We start from the raw sequence: 16,553 nt of genomic DNA, 5'->3' as shown, positions 1-16,553 counted from the left end.
CATCTTATATATCAAATGTTATATATATATATATATATATATATATATATATTTTTTTTTTACTTTAAACATGCCTTTATATTTTTTTGACATTTTTTTTTACTTTCACCCACCACAGTTAGTCCTCTGATTTCAGTGATTTGTCACCAACAAATCTTGATTTAGCTTAGAGGTGTTTAAACAGAAAGTGTTTTGTGCATAAGCTAATATCCCCCAATTGTTGCTACGACTTGTACACGGGAAAATCATACAAAGGACATATTTCTACAGGCCAAATATAGTAAATGCTGGTATGTTGCTTACACATAGGAAAGCATGACACAAACTCATCTTTATTCATCTTCTGAATGAAGATCACTGCTTCATGTTGCTCAGGGTTATGGTGGGTCCTGAGCCTTCCTGAAATCTTTGGGCATGAGGCAGGAACACACTCGACAGGACACCAGTATGTCACGGGCAGATACACGCTCGCACCTGTGGATAATTTTGTATTAAGAGTCTGTCCAACAACATGTGATTTTCGAGTAATTGGGTAATATCAATCCAATATTAGAAATAATATAACTTATGTTAGAGAAAAAAATGTTTTTAAAAACGTTAAATGCAAAAATAGTATTAATTCACGCAGCCTCTTGAAATTTAACCCTTTATATTATGTTTTTTTATACGAACAGAATTCTCCTTTTCACGTGTGCAAAGACATATTTAAAAACATCTTCTGCTGGGATATGAGCCTTGGAGTTACGTTGTATAGAACAGAATAGAAGACTAGCGGCTCGTCCCTGAAATAAACCCGTTGTTTCTAGCGCCCCCTCAGGTGAGAGCAGTGTATGAAAGAACAGGAAGAGGGGCAGAGTCACTCCTCAACGCAGCGGGGAGAGGAAAGCTCGGTCAGTGTTTCCCTGGAAGTTTTATTCGGATTTCTGTCTTTTTTAACGGTGTGTTTTAGTCGAACATGAACAGAAAGGGGTAGTGTTGGTTTGTAGTTGGTTTTCTCTGAGTTTGAATACTTGGGCGTGTGGTTTTACTATTAAAACAGGAGAACAGCTCGACGTGTCGACACTTCACTGAGAGAGTTTGGGCGTGTGGCTGCTTCATTTGATCAACTTGTGCATGAGGTTGTTCCTCCCTATCGCTCCCACTGTTTGAAGAGTAGAAGGCCTGGACAAAGATGGGGTGTACTCTGAGCTCGGAGGATAAAGTGGCTCAGGAGAGGAGTAAAATGATCGACAGGAATCTGAGAGACGACGGAGAAAAGGCAGCAAGGGAAGTCAAGCTCCTTCTGCTCGGTGAGTTATAGCTCGACAGTGAAAAACTATGCCGTTAGCTTGTTATTCACCAGCCCCTTCTGATATTCCGTTCCACCTTAAATGGTCCAGCGGTTACAATGCAGCTCAATTTAAGGTGGAATGAAAAATTTGAATCTGATGCGACTTCAGCCTTCACCAACTTAAATTTCTGAGAGCTTTTAGTATTGCTATCATATTTTTACAATGCCCTTTCGTCGCAGAAGTATTCAAAACAACTATGAGAGTGACTTTACGTATCAGAAAAGCTTAAATATGGATAAATAAAAGTTGTGCGATTGTGGAATGTTTAATGCCGCATCGACGGGTTTGTCCTTTTAAAGCACAGTGGAGAAAAACAGCTATATTAATATTTAAAAAATATATTATGTATAATTTCAAGGATTCATCGGCACTATCTTGTATGTGTTTACAGCTGTATTACTAGATATATATCTCGGCTTTAAAATCTTTGACAAAAAAAAAACACACAGAAACCAAACTCCAGTAGAAGGAGCCCAAACGGCGCTCTCTTACGAGGGACATGATCTCTACTATAGGGCCTCCATTTTAGAAAAGAAATAGATTGGGTTCCTTTTTTAAAAATGAAGATTTTTTTTTTTCAAACTTGTGATGATACATGAAGTGTTGTTATAAAAGTCGCGTTTTATATGCGCTTCTGTGGCTAAAGCTCGTACCTTTCAATGCTCAACTGATTTTTAAAAAATTATTTATTTATTTTAAGTGTTGATAGGTACCAAGCCGTTACATTGGCTGAATATCAAATGGCTCCTTAAACCCTTACTAGTGCGCTGTATAGGTTACGAAATTAATGTTTACATTCTCTATGTAACATTTAGTGCTATTGTATGTTCAGAAACCGTTATTTACCGAGCTACTTTCTGCACCCTGTACGGTAACGTTAGAGAGCCATTTGAGTTTCACTCCTAGTGAATGTTGCTCGACGAAGACTTGTTAGCGCTGGTCCAAAATATACCCAAATTAAACTTTTACAGAAAGTTGTAACTGAACCGTTTGTAATACATATAGTATAAGTCACACCCTACATTTTGTGCTGACCCATAAATCAACAAAGTACTCAAAATTATCTTCATTTAATACTAATGAACTGTTAAGGCGCGGCAAAAGCTAAGAGCTAATGGTAACTAGCTATCTAGTTAGCTGGCTAATCCGGTGGATCCAAATTTGTTTTGCTTTTGTTTCTCAGTAACGTAATGTAGCTTTATACTGATATCTATTAATTAGGCTAGCTGCTAGTTGAGCTGAGGAGCCATTTGCCCCTAATGTTTAGCCGCTATATGATTAGCCAGCTTTCAGATAAGCAGGTAGCTTTACTCGGCCTTGACCTCGAACCAGTAACGGAAAGCATACAATCTCTTAGTTTCAGTTAGTGGATTAATGTCTGTAGGTCAGTGGATTATATTAGCTTTTCCTCTATTCTGCTTCTCAAAGATCTCTGATCTTCGTAAATAAGCGTTTCCCTTTCCGCATATCGGGGCACTTGTTTCAACATCGTTAGATACTAAACAAGCACTTAAGAAATGAAGGGATAATCACTTTTATACAGCGTTTCACCATCTGTGGTAGAAGGGTGGAATTTGGCTACATCTGATAACCTAAAGTTGGTCAGCCCTAATCTAGACCCTTGAATAATATGGATATGAGTGTCTCAGTAATGCACTTGTTATATTAATGTTGGGCATACAATACATTGGCTTGTGTAGTCTATCCAAATAAAAAACAAATTCTCACTTTTGAAAAGACTGCTAGACCAAAACAGTAAATACATTATTTATATATATATATATATATATTGTATTTATTTTTAAATAAATAATTTATTTCAATCACCGGGCTTAGTTCCTATATTGCCTGTTAACAGCTGCCAAGTTGTCAAGCTTTTGGGAATAAGTTCATTTACCAATTAGTCAGATACGCAAACGCCAGTAGGAGCTGGTAAAATAGCCAACCATCAGACAGATTAAACTCTGCCATAATGGCTGTTTGTTGTGGAGTACCACATCTGTCAACACACACTTATGGGTCTGTGGCTGGAGTTTGTTTTTCACCATGGCTTAAACAATCTACTTATGTCTTTTCACTTATCACATGGTCTCACTGCTGTCTAGGCCATAATCTAAATCAGTGTTGTTAATATCACAGGCAGTTGCCCAATTATAATAAATTATTCTTTTGATGAGTAGCTTATATGTCATGATGCAGGCAAGTGCATGCAGGCTCTACTTGAATCACCTGAAACAAACAGCAGTTGAGTAGTTTGATCTGAGAGAAATTGGAATCTGACAAATTTCATCCTAATGGAAGTAAGATAGCAGAGACAAGAGGAAAAATAAAGAGAAACAGATGTGTGGGTAAATGTGGTAGATAAGTGTGTATGGGGGCGGGGCATTTCTTAGACTCTCCTGCTTTAAGTGTCAGCTTCTGCAACAGGCTGTTTACTCAGCTGTTCCTTTTCTACATTGGTAATTGAGAATTGCGGAATTGAAGGAAGATGTGTTAAACCTTTTGGTCAGGATGTGTGTTGGCAGCTGTTGGTCAGTTTACCCTCAGACTGCCCTCCACTGTCTCCCAGGCTTCAGCGGGTTGCTTGGAAACAAAATAACCAGCTCAAATTACCGTGCTGTAAAAGTGGCAGGTGGAGCAAGCTAAACAAAAGGTGAAACTAGTGCTCTGGGAATCAAGTTCACATGGAGATACAGCATGCTATTTGTACATTTGAGCAAGGTTTGTAGTACAGAGTACTATTCCTGCTTGTATAGTGATTTGGCTAAAGCTTGTGTTTTTTTAATATATATATATATTTAATATATAATATATATATATATATATGTGTATGCATTAATCTTTAAAAGGGGTTAATGCGTAGTGTTTGAAGGGAAATTCATACTTTAGTTTCCCAGCATTTCCATATAACTCAGCTGTGTAGGTTCTAAACACTTATATTTGCATCGCCATTGTAAATTCCCTAAATACATACGGTTTTAGTCTCTAAATTGCTGAAATGTTGAGTAATCTGGAGTTCCCCTTTTTAATAACTTCCACACTGCAAGAGTTAAATAACATCTGGTAGGCTGTATGACCTTTTATAACCTACCCTACACTGTCACCATCATTTTAGTTCAGTGTTCTTGTTCTTTCATATTTCACATATGTTAAGTTGGGTCCAGAGCCTACCTGGAATCATTGGAAGCAAGGCAGGAATACACCCTGGAGCGGGCGCCAGTCCTTCACAGGGCAACACAGTGACACACACACTCAGACATTCACTCACACCTACGAACACTTTTGAGTCACCAACTCACCTATCAATGTGTGTTTTTGGACTGTGGGAGGAAACCAGAGCACCCGGAGGAAACCCACGCGGACATGGGGAGAACACACCAACTCCTCACAGACAGTCACATGAAGCGGGACTCGAACCCACAACCTCCTGGTCCCTGGAGCTGTGTGACTACTTGCTGCACCACTGTGCCACCCCGGGTCTAATGATATCTGTGAGAATTTCCTTGCCAGATGCCTCTCGGTCTTCAGCTGTTTACTTTCTTTAACACCTGTTCTAAAAAAACAAAAGCCATGTGACGTTAATGACATTTACTTATTTCAAAGATAAAGGATAAATATTGAAATTAATAATTGGTTTCAACAAATCAATGGGCCTCACCTGTTTGGAGATGACCACAGAGACACACCCTTCTCCCTCTCTTATATCCACTTATGACAGCACTGTGATATTATGTACCAAAATGTGGAGAGAGTTTTGCTATGGCCAGGCCTGATTATACCGTTTTGTGCAAAAACACACACACAAAAATTCATAGTTGTTGACTACTTGAGCTGGTTAGGGTATGCAAGTTTGCCTGTCTCTGACTGCATGAAATCACATGGATTTAACATCATCTTCATCAGATTTCATTTAAATTCACTTGTCAATTAAACAAATTGTGTATTCAATGACTATTAGTAATGGGTTTCTTTTGAGGAAAGTTTTTGCAGTTGTCAAAAAAAAAAATGTGCATAGTCACTTGAAGTCACAAAAACTGATGTTTACTTACATTTATTTGTATTTACTTAATTTCTCTGAACAAATGCACTCTTACTGCCCCGATTTTTCAAATGAAAAACGCCCTATCTTCACACAAGCTGGCTGTAGATGAAATATATGTAAATACATTATTTTGGATATCTGAAAAAAACATCTATTCAAAATTGACTGTTTTTGCAGCTTAGATTGAGTGAATGAACCATAATCATTTAAAAATGTTAGCCTAAAAACATGAAATTCATTGTTCAGTCATTGTATTCAGACAAGATTTCTGCAAATGTTTGCATTAATAAACACTTCATTTCTTAGAGCACCTTAAATGTTAAAGCTTAATCTCCATTAAGAATCACATTTTTTAATTAAGCAATTGTTACTGATCAAAACTGTAGTCCACTGACGTTTCTTCTGTGTCAAAAAACAGTGTTTGAGGCAGATCTGGGTGACTTTTTCTAACCACTTGTCTGTTTATTTGAGTATTTATATAATAATTTACATGTCACTGTTTTCTGACTAAACTGTTAACTTTTCCATTATTGTAATTAGATAATGTGACCACAGGGTGTGAATAGTTTAGTATCCCTGGCCATTCATCAGAGTGGTTCATTTCTCAGCCATGATCAGATCCTTTGTGGCTGTGCCTGTGAGCCCTTGAGTTTGGAGCGTTTGTGTTTTAGGCCATATGTGCGAGGTGCTGAGTTTGCCTAATTGCTGTTGTTTGTGCTTTGGGACTCTCAGAGAAAGTGCAGCAGGCCCCCTCAGGCTGTTCCCAAAATGCCTCTTGGGGAAGAGCTGTGACTAATTGAAACACGCGAAGCTGTAGTCAAATTGCAATGGCCTAGAGACCTGCTGCAGGTGAAATAGTGAAAAACACTTTTCTTGTCAGCTATAAGAAGTGTAGCAGACTTTTTAAAAGATCCGCAGGAGTAATGAGAATGGGGTAATACAGGTATTTTTCTTTGACTTGTGCAATGAAAAACTGATATAAGTAATACATATTTTAATCTATTGCTTAGTCCACCCTTCTGCTGCTGTAGGTCACATCGGTACTGCAGCATCTCACTGAGGCAGACTTGAACATAGTGGCATTGGTTTTTGTGACTTATTTTGCTTTGCAGGTATCTGGAACTCATGTCTGACTGCTTTGTGTGGCTCTGACTCTGCTTAGAAACTCGTTTGACAAAATGTGCTCTTTTTTTATTTTTTTTTGTCTTGTCACTGTCGCTTGGGTTGTCTGTTGTTGCAGCAACAAACTTCTTGTTTCTGCATGATTCTGAAATGTCATGGAGTGGACATGTTAACCCACTGGAAACAGAGTATTACGTCAGGGGATGACTGCAGTGGGAGTTTGTTTCAGTGACTATCATATCTGGGTTTAATTGATAATGTTCGTCTCGTTTGTTTCTATGCTGCGTTTTGGAGTTTAAGCTGGGTTCATGTAAAATGGAAATCTGCAAGTGGATGTGGGACAGGTTTTCTAATGCACTCGCTTATAAAACTGCTAAAAATCCTTACAGTAATTTAGCTTAATTGTTAAGAGATTTGTAACATTTTGTCATGTCAGTTCATAACCCCAACAACTCATGTCTGAACAAATTACACAACATGAAGCAAGTTTTCTTTATATTTTATTTGTCGAGTTCTGATTCCAAATGAAGTGTCACTTTCCTCCCTGAATACACACCTTTTACTTTTATTAAGACCTGTTACGCTAATCAAGACATGCATAATCCACTTACTGAGATTTATGTGTAATCCCATTGTATCCAGGTTGTGATTAATTAATCCAATAAGGCTAACACCCGTTGGATTTTCTTGCATTGTGTGGCCAGTTGTGACTGCTGCTGAAGTAGGTTAGTGTTTAGAAGGGCCACATATTGCATGGCTTCCTCCTTCATTTGTTATAAGCCTATGGTTCCCTGTGTGTGTATATATTTATGTATTTAAAGATATTTTTTTATGTATTTAACGAGTACCTGGACTTTTAAAACCCTCCCTGTACTGTTAACAACCCACCATTTGCATTAACCAGTCATTTTTCTTCTGGAACTACATGTGATATCCTACCAGTTTCTTTAATAGAGTAATTCCTAAGCTGTGATTTTAGCGTAAGTAAATTTCACTCGGATGTGGACATGAACATGTACTGTACGTAAAATACTTGTATATGATATATTTTGCCACCTACAGGCCTAGTCTAATACATGTAAATAATAAAAATAATTTCTTTCACAGTTTTCCTAAATTTTCCCTCAATATCCGCGATATAGTGGCCATTAGCCCCCTTGAAAAAGCCTGCGAAGTAGCGAATCTGCGAAAGATGAACCGCAAAGTAGCGAGGGGATTACTGTATATATGTAATATAGAAATATACTGTAAACATAGATAAATTGTTGACATTTTGACTAAACTCACAAAACACAGCAGTAGTGAAAGTAGCAGATGCAGGTCTGTCTTCTACAAATAGGGACTAAAAACACTGGCTGTACATATTCAGTTTTTGCTAAACAGGAATTTCATGTCTGTTTGTACTTTCACATGGGCAGGGAAAAGAGATTATTTTATTAACTGAATGAAGATTTTGTATCATCTCACAGTGGGAGAGAAAAACTTGTGCTTTGTGTTTGACCTGTGTCATAATTGTCTTAGCCAAAGGCCCATCTGCTTAACCTTGCGTGGAGAGAAAGGAGGGGTCAGAGGAATGCCAATGCATGTGCTCTTGGCTAACCTTTCTCATTCCTCTTCTGTCTGTTATTTTATTTTGCTCAGGTGCTGGTGAATCTGGAAAAAGTACAATTGTCAAACAGATGAAGTAAGTCTAATTTTTTTTCCAAAAACAAAAAATAAATAAATTGCTGGCAAATGTAACCTTACTACTTTTTGCTTTCATTTATCCTTTTTTAGAATCATTCATGAGGCAGGCTACTCGGAGGAAGAGTGTAAGCAGTATAAGGCTGTGGTGTACAGCAACACCATCCAGTCCATCATTGCCATCATCAGGGCTATGGGCCGCCTGAAGATTGACTTCTCTGACTCTTCTCGTGCTGTAAGTGTTGCCATTGATGCTGATGAGGGGAAGGAAACTGTGACCAACAGCCCAAGATTTCCAGTCATGATCTCACTAGATTAAAAACAGAACAATGCTGGCTGATTGTGGTTGGTATATGTTTGTTTCAGGATGATGCAAGACAGTTGTTTGTACTGGCGGGCTCTGCTGAAGAAGGCTACATGACAGGAGAACTGGCCGGCATCATCCAGCGCCTTTGGAAGGATGGAGGAGTGCAGGCCTGCTTCAGCCGCTCCAGGGAATACCAGCTCAACGACTCTGCTTCATAGTGGGTGTCACACTTTTTCTTTCTCCCTTTCTCACACAGGACTCAATTCCTGGCAAATAGAATGGGTATATTTTAACATGGTAGTTTAAGTTAATACTGATGTGACCCACTGTGTTGTGTCTGCTGCTTAAAATAGTGTGCTTTATATATAGCTCTTTTTATGGTTATGGCACCAGCAGTGATGGAGCAAATCATGTTCTGTTCACACAGATTTGTTTTTATTTAAAAATTAAGATTTTCCTCTCTCCATTTTTGAGAATATCCCTGTCCAGACAAATATGGCTGCATTCTCATGCTCAACCAGTAGGTACCTGGTTAAAAAGAGACTACAAAATACCAAGATCAATGAGAGAAACACGGTGGTTTAATCTCAAACCACTCCATACTCTTTTTGTAGTGTACTACACAAGTCATGGAATTACTGAATTTAGACCTTAATAGTGCATTATTCTGTGTATTTATAATACAGCATCATTTATACTTCATTCATATGTGAATCTGAAGTCTAATGCTAGCTGCATGTACATTGTACATGTTAATGACTTATGTACTTCACTATATAGGGAATAAGAGGTATTTGTGTTTCGGTCAGAGGCGGGCAATAACAGTGGCAGCTGCATTTTCAAAAATCTCCACCTCTAAGAGCATTTTTTTTAAAGCCTCTGCTTTCAGTGACCTAAAACTTTTGTGTGGATGTGATGCCAAAACACCTGACAAAATTGAAACAGAAATTAAATAAAAAAACTGATCCGCATGGACAGCTTTATTCCAGTTCAGCCCACATTGCTAGCACATAGTTAAAACAGAGACACTTTGAAAATGTACCAAAAAGTATTAGCTTAAAAAAAAAACAAATTGAGAAAAAATCATATACGTAAACTTTACCAAAGGGAAAAATTGTTATTAACGCACAAATGTCTACAGATAAAATGTTAATGCACCTGGACTCAGGGCTACATTGTTGTTATTATTATTATTATTATTTTTTTTTTATGATGATGATGATGATTATTAAGACATGTTAAAGTATATTATTGAAGATTAAAATGAATCTGCCAATCATATCATTTAAATTAGTGCTGTGTACAACAGATGTTACAAAGTAGCTTTAAATGAAACCAGTTATATTACAAAAGAAATGGGTAATATTGATTGTATGAGTTTATAGACCCTTATCTGTGGGGTCTATATATGGATACATTTTCATGTTAATCATAACATAGAATTTTCCCTTCTGTATCAGGAGTTGTTGGCTCCAGTCCTGGGGACCCACAGTTTTTCTCAAAACATCTGATCTAGCTCATAAACTATTTATGAAGTGGGTCCTCTGGACTGGAATTCATAACCACAACCCCAAGGGCCAGGACTAAACAAGATGACAGTGTAGAACTACCAGAATCTAAGGAGGTTAAAACTCATGGGCTTCTGCTGGGGAAGCAGAATGTGTAGAAAGTTCTCAGTTGACAGGGCTTATCTACAGCAGCCAACGGCTAACTAGATCCTGCCCTCGCATTCAAACAGGGCCAATTCTCAGAAGCAAGAAGCTATTTGAACTAAAAAGCAAGGTGGTTTTGAAACTGAGAGAACTTATGTGAAGAAGCATAATGGAAATTAAATTCTAAATTATTTCTGTTATAGATTCCTTTTGGTTCCCTACATTTTTGACCCCATTTTGAAGCAATTGACATGGCTTCATTTTAAATCGCACCTAAAGAAGAGACATTGGAGGTTTCTAGTAATATTGGTTCGGGGCGGTATTGTCATTCGGAAAATCCACATCCAATACCCACTTTGAAATACCAGGCTAGGGGGTTGGGAGAAGAGTTGTTTTCAGTGTTGGTGAGCCTGTATATGCCCTCCCCACTCAAATACCTACCCAAAACTAGACCCAGTCCTAGAAAGATTGACCAGTAGTGTAAAATACCTTAGTGATTTTAGAAAAGGGACAGAGCCCTTCTTAGGGTGAGTGTTGTGATATGCTTCACCTTTTTGTTAAATCTGTATTCTTTAAGGCCATGCTGTTTGAAGGTTTGTGGTTTTATTGTTTGATATTTCGGATCTTTTTTCTTTTGTGAATGGATTGACTGTATGACTGATTAAGTTGCTAAGACAATTTTGTTTCTATAGTTCCTATAATTTCAACCAAATTATTTGACAAAAAGGGAATCAAGTCTGGAGATGAGACTACCCTTAATATCCTTAGTTTGGATTTATACTACACATCTCATATTCATTTCATTCTTTCACTTCGTCAACAGCCCCTTAACCTTCCATCTTTTTAAGAGTTATAGATCTTTTTTTACTTTAAGTATTTGGGTTATTGATAGATTTGTTTTGGCTAAGTTTCTTCAGTGATCTCCATCGAGATTCAAATATACTTCATGCAAATTTTCAAAAATGCAAATAACATGAATACGTGTTCAGAAGTATGATGTGACAAAACCTCACCTTTTGCATGTGATGCACAGGCACACGGGATATGTTCTCACTTTAGGACTTTCATTTCCAGTATTGTATGTGGTAGAGCCGTGCCATTTTGTAGGTTCAAACTAATCCTACCGTAGATTGAAAAAATGTGGTTTTTGAGAACATGTAAATGCAGAGGACCAATAATTATGCAGCTTGAGCTGAAACTTGACAAATGTCTGACATCCAGCTGATTTTATACGATGATGAGGCTCTTATTAAATTTTTTCTATTTCACTGTTGCCATTTTTTTCTGTTCATTCTTTTAGCTACCTTAATGATCTGGACAGGATATCCAGTGCCTCATATGTCCCCACTCAGCAAGATGTGCTGAGGACCAGGGTGAAGACCACTGGCATTGTGGAGACCCATTTCACCTTCAAGGATCTTCACTTTAAGTAAGCATTTCTATGAAATGAAGCACTGGCCCATGTAACAGCTGGAGTGCATTTAACAGCTTTCATAACTCATACATCAGATAAAATATTAAAATACACTGGTGGTTAGTGTCATTTGCATGTTGTCCAATGTTTCATGTGCACTTTGTTTCTGAAAGCTGTGTGACTGTGTGTCCAGAGAATGGGCTTTCTGTTTACACTACGTGTGCTTTTGTTCCAGACTATTGTCGCTGTCTGATTAAAAACACGTATCTCCAAAAAGCTCGACTTTCAAGAACAGGAAAAGACGTATTGTAGACAAATATTGACAAATATGTATTTGTTTTAGGGAATTCCAACGAGTCACGTCCATCTCCGTGTAAGCACAGCTTGCAGCAGGCAGGTCTAGCAGCCAATGGAGATGCATGTTAAAGAAACAGATTTTTCAGATTTTCATTGGTCAGTTTTATATTGGCTGCTATGAACAGATGGTGATTAATGCCCACATTTAATGTTTTTTAAAAAAAAACTGCTAAAATTGGAGATGCGTGTTTTTAATCAGACAATATGTTGCCGTGTGTTAGTGATGTAACAGTCCATCGATCTGTATTGGTGCACCAACCCAAACAGCAAATGCTCCGATGCCCCAGTGTGAGACACAAATATTCAGTCATTGACATGACTCCTCTCTGTATGGTATCCTACAGTATGGCAGCATGTTGCAGTTAGCCAAATAAATGTGTTCAGTGAATAATAATGTAGGCACTGTCTACCATTTGACTGAGCAGTAGCAGCCACGGAAACCAAGCTATACACTCTACAGTAGGTTACAAATAATGGCTGTGAAAACATTTCGGTTTTTGCAAAAATAACGGGCATTTGCAAATAACAGATTCATTTGCAAGGACATGCGGTCATTCAGTGTAGTGTAAAATATAAGGCATTTGTGAGCCTGTGCATACAGGAGCTGAAATACAACATTCCCACTCGACAACACTTCAGTGAAACCTTCATCCCTAAGCTGTATAAAGTACAGGAGGGTATTAAACGCAAGCTCATGGGTGCAGGACGAGTTGCAATTACAAAGGATAGCTGGACATCATGTACAACTGAAGCGTGTGTAACCATGTTGTGTCATTTCATCAGCGGTGATTGACAAATGAATGTATTGTGATGACACACACAGGAGTAAGTACTGGGGCAGTGTGGTGAGGAGTGGAATATACAAGATAAAATGTTCAAATTATATTTTGTTTCTATATGTGAGTTCATATATGTGAAATTTAGTCATATCAAAACAAAACGGCATCAAATTGTATTGTGGGAATCTTTGGGGTATTGAAAATCATGAAATAATCTATGAAGGATCGTACTGTTATGTTTCTTGACAAATAATTACCTTATTTATGTCTGAACCTAAAAACAACTTTTACAGTCATAGATTGGGAATGTGTAAAAGAAGGGACATGTAAATCACCTGGGGGTTTTAATAACTCCAACTAGGGTATGGACTAAAGACTGCAAAATTAATCTATACTAACATTAAAAATAATGATAATCATTAGCTTTTAAATAGCATTTTTTAAATACACTACAACTGCTGCTACAAGGCTTCATAAAAAAAAAACCTCAAATATTACTTACAAAACTTTTTTTTAATTCTAAATTAGTTTATTTATTTAGTTTATTATACAGTGATCATTAGCTGGCTTGGTGTTGATCCCATGCATTGTGGGTGTTGCAGAATCCCCAGACACAATAACTTCCTGTGGTATTTCTAGGAAGTCCCTGTTCTTTTCTGGGAGCTCCATTAGTGTGTTTATCATGGTGGTGTGTAACTGAGTGTTAATGAAAATGCTGCAGTGTTAGAGTGCTTTCTAATGGCGTTAATGCTCCCCCCTCAGGATGTTTGATGTGGGAGGCCAGAGATCGGAGAGGAAGAAATGGATCCACTGCTTTGAGGGGGTGACGGCCATCATATTCTGTGTTTCTCTGAGTGATTATGACCTGGTTCTTGCTGAGGATGAGGAAATGGTAGGTCACAAAAAACTTGGGCCTGCTTTCCCATGACGCCACATGAGCTCTACCTGCTGCCTGCCACATATCATGTGACAGAAGGGTTTTCCTTTCAGTTTATGTACTGATTTCTCTTTCATTGCAGAACCGCATGCATGAGAGTATGAAGCTCTTTGACAGCATCTGCAATAATAAGTGGTTCACTGAGACCTCCATCATCCTCTTCCTGAATAAGAAGGATCTGTTTGAGGAGAAGATCAAAAGAAGCCCTCTCACCATCTGTTACCCAGAATATGCTGGTATATGCATCATCAGTGTTTATAATGCTGCTTCCTTTGTTTATCAGGGTGATTGTGGAGATTGATAGATTATTAATGATGCAAAGTTGATATATTTTGTAAATTGTAGCCTTGGTGGGCAGGTTTGGTGTAATATTGGCTTTATTTATTAATTTCCCAGGTCACAATTTAATAAACAAACCTCATAGTATGGAAAGAGATTAGTCTCAAAATACTTTACAAATGCGTAAATGTTATTCCACAAATTAAACACAACTCACAAATACATTTCACTATTCACAAATGAATACGTCACGTTCTGCAATTTGTACAAATACAATTAAATTTATAAATACATGTTTTGGTTTTCATATTTCATGCCAAAATACATTGTTTACATTCACAATGCATATATTTAAGTCGAAGTCTCAAATTTAAAATGTATTTGTAAATTGAATCTTTATTTGTGGCTCAAGTCACTCACATGTTTTCCGTGACGTGCATCTGTTCATTTCCTCTCGCTGGTTTTTGGATTTTGAGACTTATTTCGCATTTCACCCGATCCAAATACAAATGCAACCTGATCCACAAATGTGGCCGGCAGGAGAATGAGCTACCGTTCACAAGATTTGGCTGTCTTACTGTAGCATTAAAGACGGTGTTGCTTATATTGTGTTTCCCAGGGACAGATGTCAACATTTGGCGCTCTTGATAATCATCATAATATGCAATCATTTTGCCATTACATTTTCATTCTGGACACTTGTATTGCATTTTTAGCTTCCTACTAATTTCATTTTTGTATCTGCAGCTTTTTTAAGAATCCATATGAAAGATTTTTTAAAATGTCTCTACATTTCAATTTGACAAAGTTCTGAATCAGAATATAAGTGTATTAGTACAATAAGCACGAGTTTCTTTTCTTGTTCTCTTAAGGCTCTAACACATACGAGGAAGCAGCAGCTTATATCCAGTGTCAGTTTGAGGATCTGAATAAGAGGAAGGACACTAAGGAGATCTACACCCACTTCACTTGCGCCACAGACACCAAGAATGTGCAGTTTGTCTTTGACGCTGTCACTGACGTCATCATCAAGAACAACCTGAAGGACTGTGGACTGTTCTAGAGTGCGCCATCCCAAGGTGAGTAGGAATCAATAACGATTTGCATCATCTTAAAAGCAGCCAGTCTTGATATGATCCCCAATCCTTCAAGCAAGGACTGCAAATGTAAATATAGTTACTTCATTCTTGTGTGACTATTTAACATTGCTTATCATGGACTTTTTATAGTGTTTATTTATTTGTATTTTTTTTTTTTTTTATGTTCATAACAGGATGAGAATTGGACGAAATGGCATCCTTGGGAGAAGCAGCGCTGGAGCGAGGTCAACCATGAACACAATGCGTTACGTAAACATTTTATTTATGTTCTCGGAACATTTTTAAATCATGTTTTAGGAAAAGAACCTTTTGTGTAAAATATTTGTACAACTGTAATTGTTGCTGGAATTTTTCACTGTTTTTTGAAATAATTTACAGGTCTTTTTTGAAGGGTATTTTTTCACTCTTTAGGTTTTTGGGAACATCTTCCTTTTTTTATTTCCACTCTCTCTACTGTACTTTAGATATGAAGGTACATGTGCCTTGCATGTTTGCAGTTAAAGTTGCCGTGCTTGAGTAGCTGTAGTCGTCAATATGTAATCACTTGCCTAATGTGAGTGTGTTTTTTGTAGGCACGACCCTGATTAATGAGAAAAAAAAAAAAAAAAAAAAAAAAAAAAAAGCAAATAACAGACGGAAAATTCCTAGGGACGTTCTGTGAAGTCTGATTAGAATATGTTTGAGAGATTCCTACATGTGTGGTTCTCTCAGCCACACAGGGCTTTTTCAGAGCAGCTCTCGTTAAATTGAATTTGCATGCATCATGTGAAATTCGCCTGTAAGTTGGTGTGTGGACTGATGACCAAGATGCATATTCAGACTGAAAATAGCTAAAGGTAGTTGGAATGAGGCAGAATAAGGAAATAGTTTTGCTCTGGGCAGTCAGTGCAGTTTCAGAGAGGAACGTGGAATACATCCGAAGTCATTCTGTAGGCAGATGTAGACATCGAGATGGGCATTTATTGATCAAAGGGAGTCATTTTGGGGTTTTTTTTTTTTTTTCTTCTTCTTCTTTTTACTTTTTTAGTTTTAAAGGGACCAAATGTTTTTGTTATTCCACAATTTCTGTAGCAAACAAGCACCCATATAATTTTCATATTAGACTATTCAACTGCCTGTACATGTTAAATTTGTTAGAAAACATGATGTGACATACCAGACATTCTCACAGTTATTTATGACAAATTCTAATGGTTTTATGCATTATGTCCCTCACTTTGTTCTCGTTGGTTGGGAACAGATGTTGACTAATATCCACTATTTTGCTAATAAAATGTGCTGTGATTAAATCATGGCATAATGAAATGGATGTTTGTGTGTTGTTTCTTTCCTCAGTGTATTGTTTTTAAATGGACAAATGAGATTTTTTTTTTTCTTCTCTATTTCCTGTCTGTTGGAGGTAGTCAGGAACTACACAGCCATCAATTTTGTGATGAATTAAAAGTCATTCCATTAACACATCTATCTGTACGTTTTCTGGGTATTTTAATGATCAAGTTTTGTGTTGAGTGGTTGGATAAGAAGTGTCAAACATTCACCCTGGCTGCGAT

The 16,553-nt window shown here is 37.4% G+C and overlaps 1 protein-coding gene across 2 annotated transcripts; it reads left to right on the top strand.

Moving 5' to 3' along the window:
- The first annotated feature begins 826 nt into the window (after positions 1-826).
- gnaia (guanine nucleotide binding protein (G protein), alpha inhibiting activity polypeptide a) lies at positions 827-16,327 on the top strand. Of its 2 annotated transcripts, none has more exons than XM_066648497.1 (10): positions 827-890; positions 1,040-1,289; positions 8,137-8,179; positions 8,272-8,413; positions 8,545-8,702; positions 11,438-11,566; positions 13,450-13,579; positions 13,707-13,860; positions 14,776-14,982; positions 15,177-16,327. In XM_066648497.1, the coding sequence occupies exons 2-9, from the start codon at positions 1,172-1,174 to the stop codon at positions 14,964-14,966; spliced, it is 1,065 nt and encodes a 354-aa protein (XP_066504594.1). In that variant the 5' UTR covers positions 827-890; positions 1,040-1,171; the 3' UTR covers positions 14,967-14,982; positions 15,177-16,327. The 2 variants fall into 2 exon arrangements, with proteins under 2 accessions (XP_066504594.1, XP_066504593.1); XM_066648496.1 differs by having other exon boundaries at positions 832-938.
- Positions 16,328-16,553: the final 226 nt, after the last annotated feature.

Source organism: Hoplias malabaricus, chromosome 17 (genome assembly GCF_029633855.1).
Source record: "Hoplias malabaricus isolate fHopMal1 chromosome 17, fHopMal1.hap1, whole genome shotgun sequence".
In the NCBI taxonomy this organism is placed as follows: Eukaryota; Metazoa; Chordata; class Actinopteri; order Characiformes; family Erythrinidae; genus Hoplias; species Hoplias malabaricus.
Note: the sequence above shows the minus strand (reverse complement) of the source record. Positions and strands in the feature narration are given on the sequence as shown.

What these genes read in the sequence shown, in the direction of transcription:
- gnaia (XM_066648497.1), top strand. Translation starts at nt 1,172, where the DNA reads ATGGGGTGTACTCTGAGCTCGGAGGATAAAGTGGCTCAGGAGAGGAGT. An exon ending in AGTCAAGCTCCTTCTGCTCG is followed by an intron (nt 1,290 to 8,136) that starts GTGAGTTATAGC and finishes TATTTTGCTCAG; the next exon opens with GTGCTGGTGAATCTGGAAAA. An exon ending in ACAATTGTCAAACAGATGAA is followed by an intron (nt 8,180 to 8,271) that starts GTAAGTCTAATT and finishes ATCCTTTTTTAG; the next exon opens with AATCATTCATGAGGCAGGCT.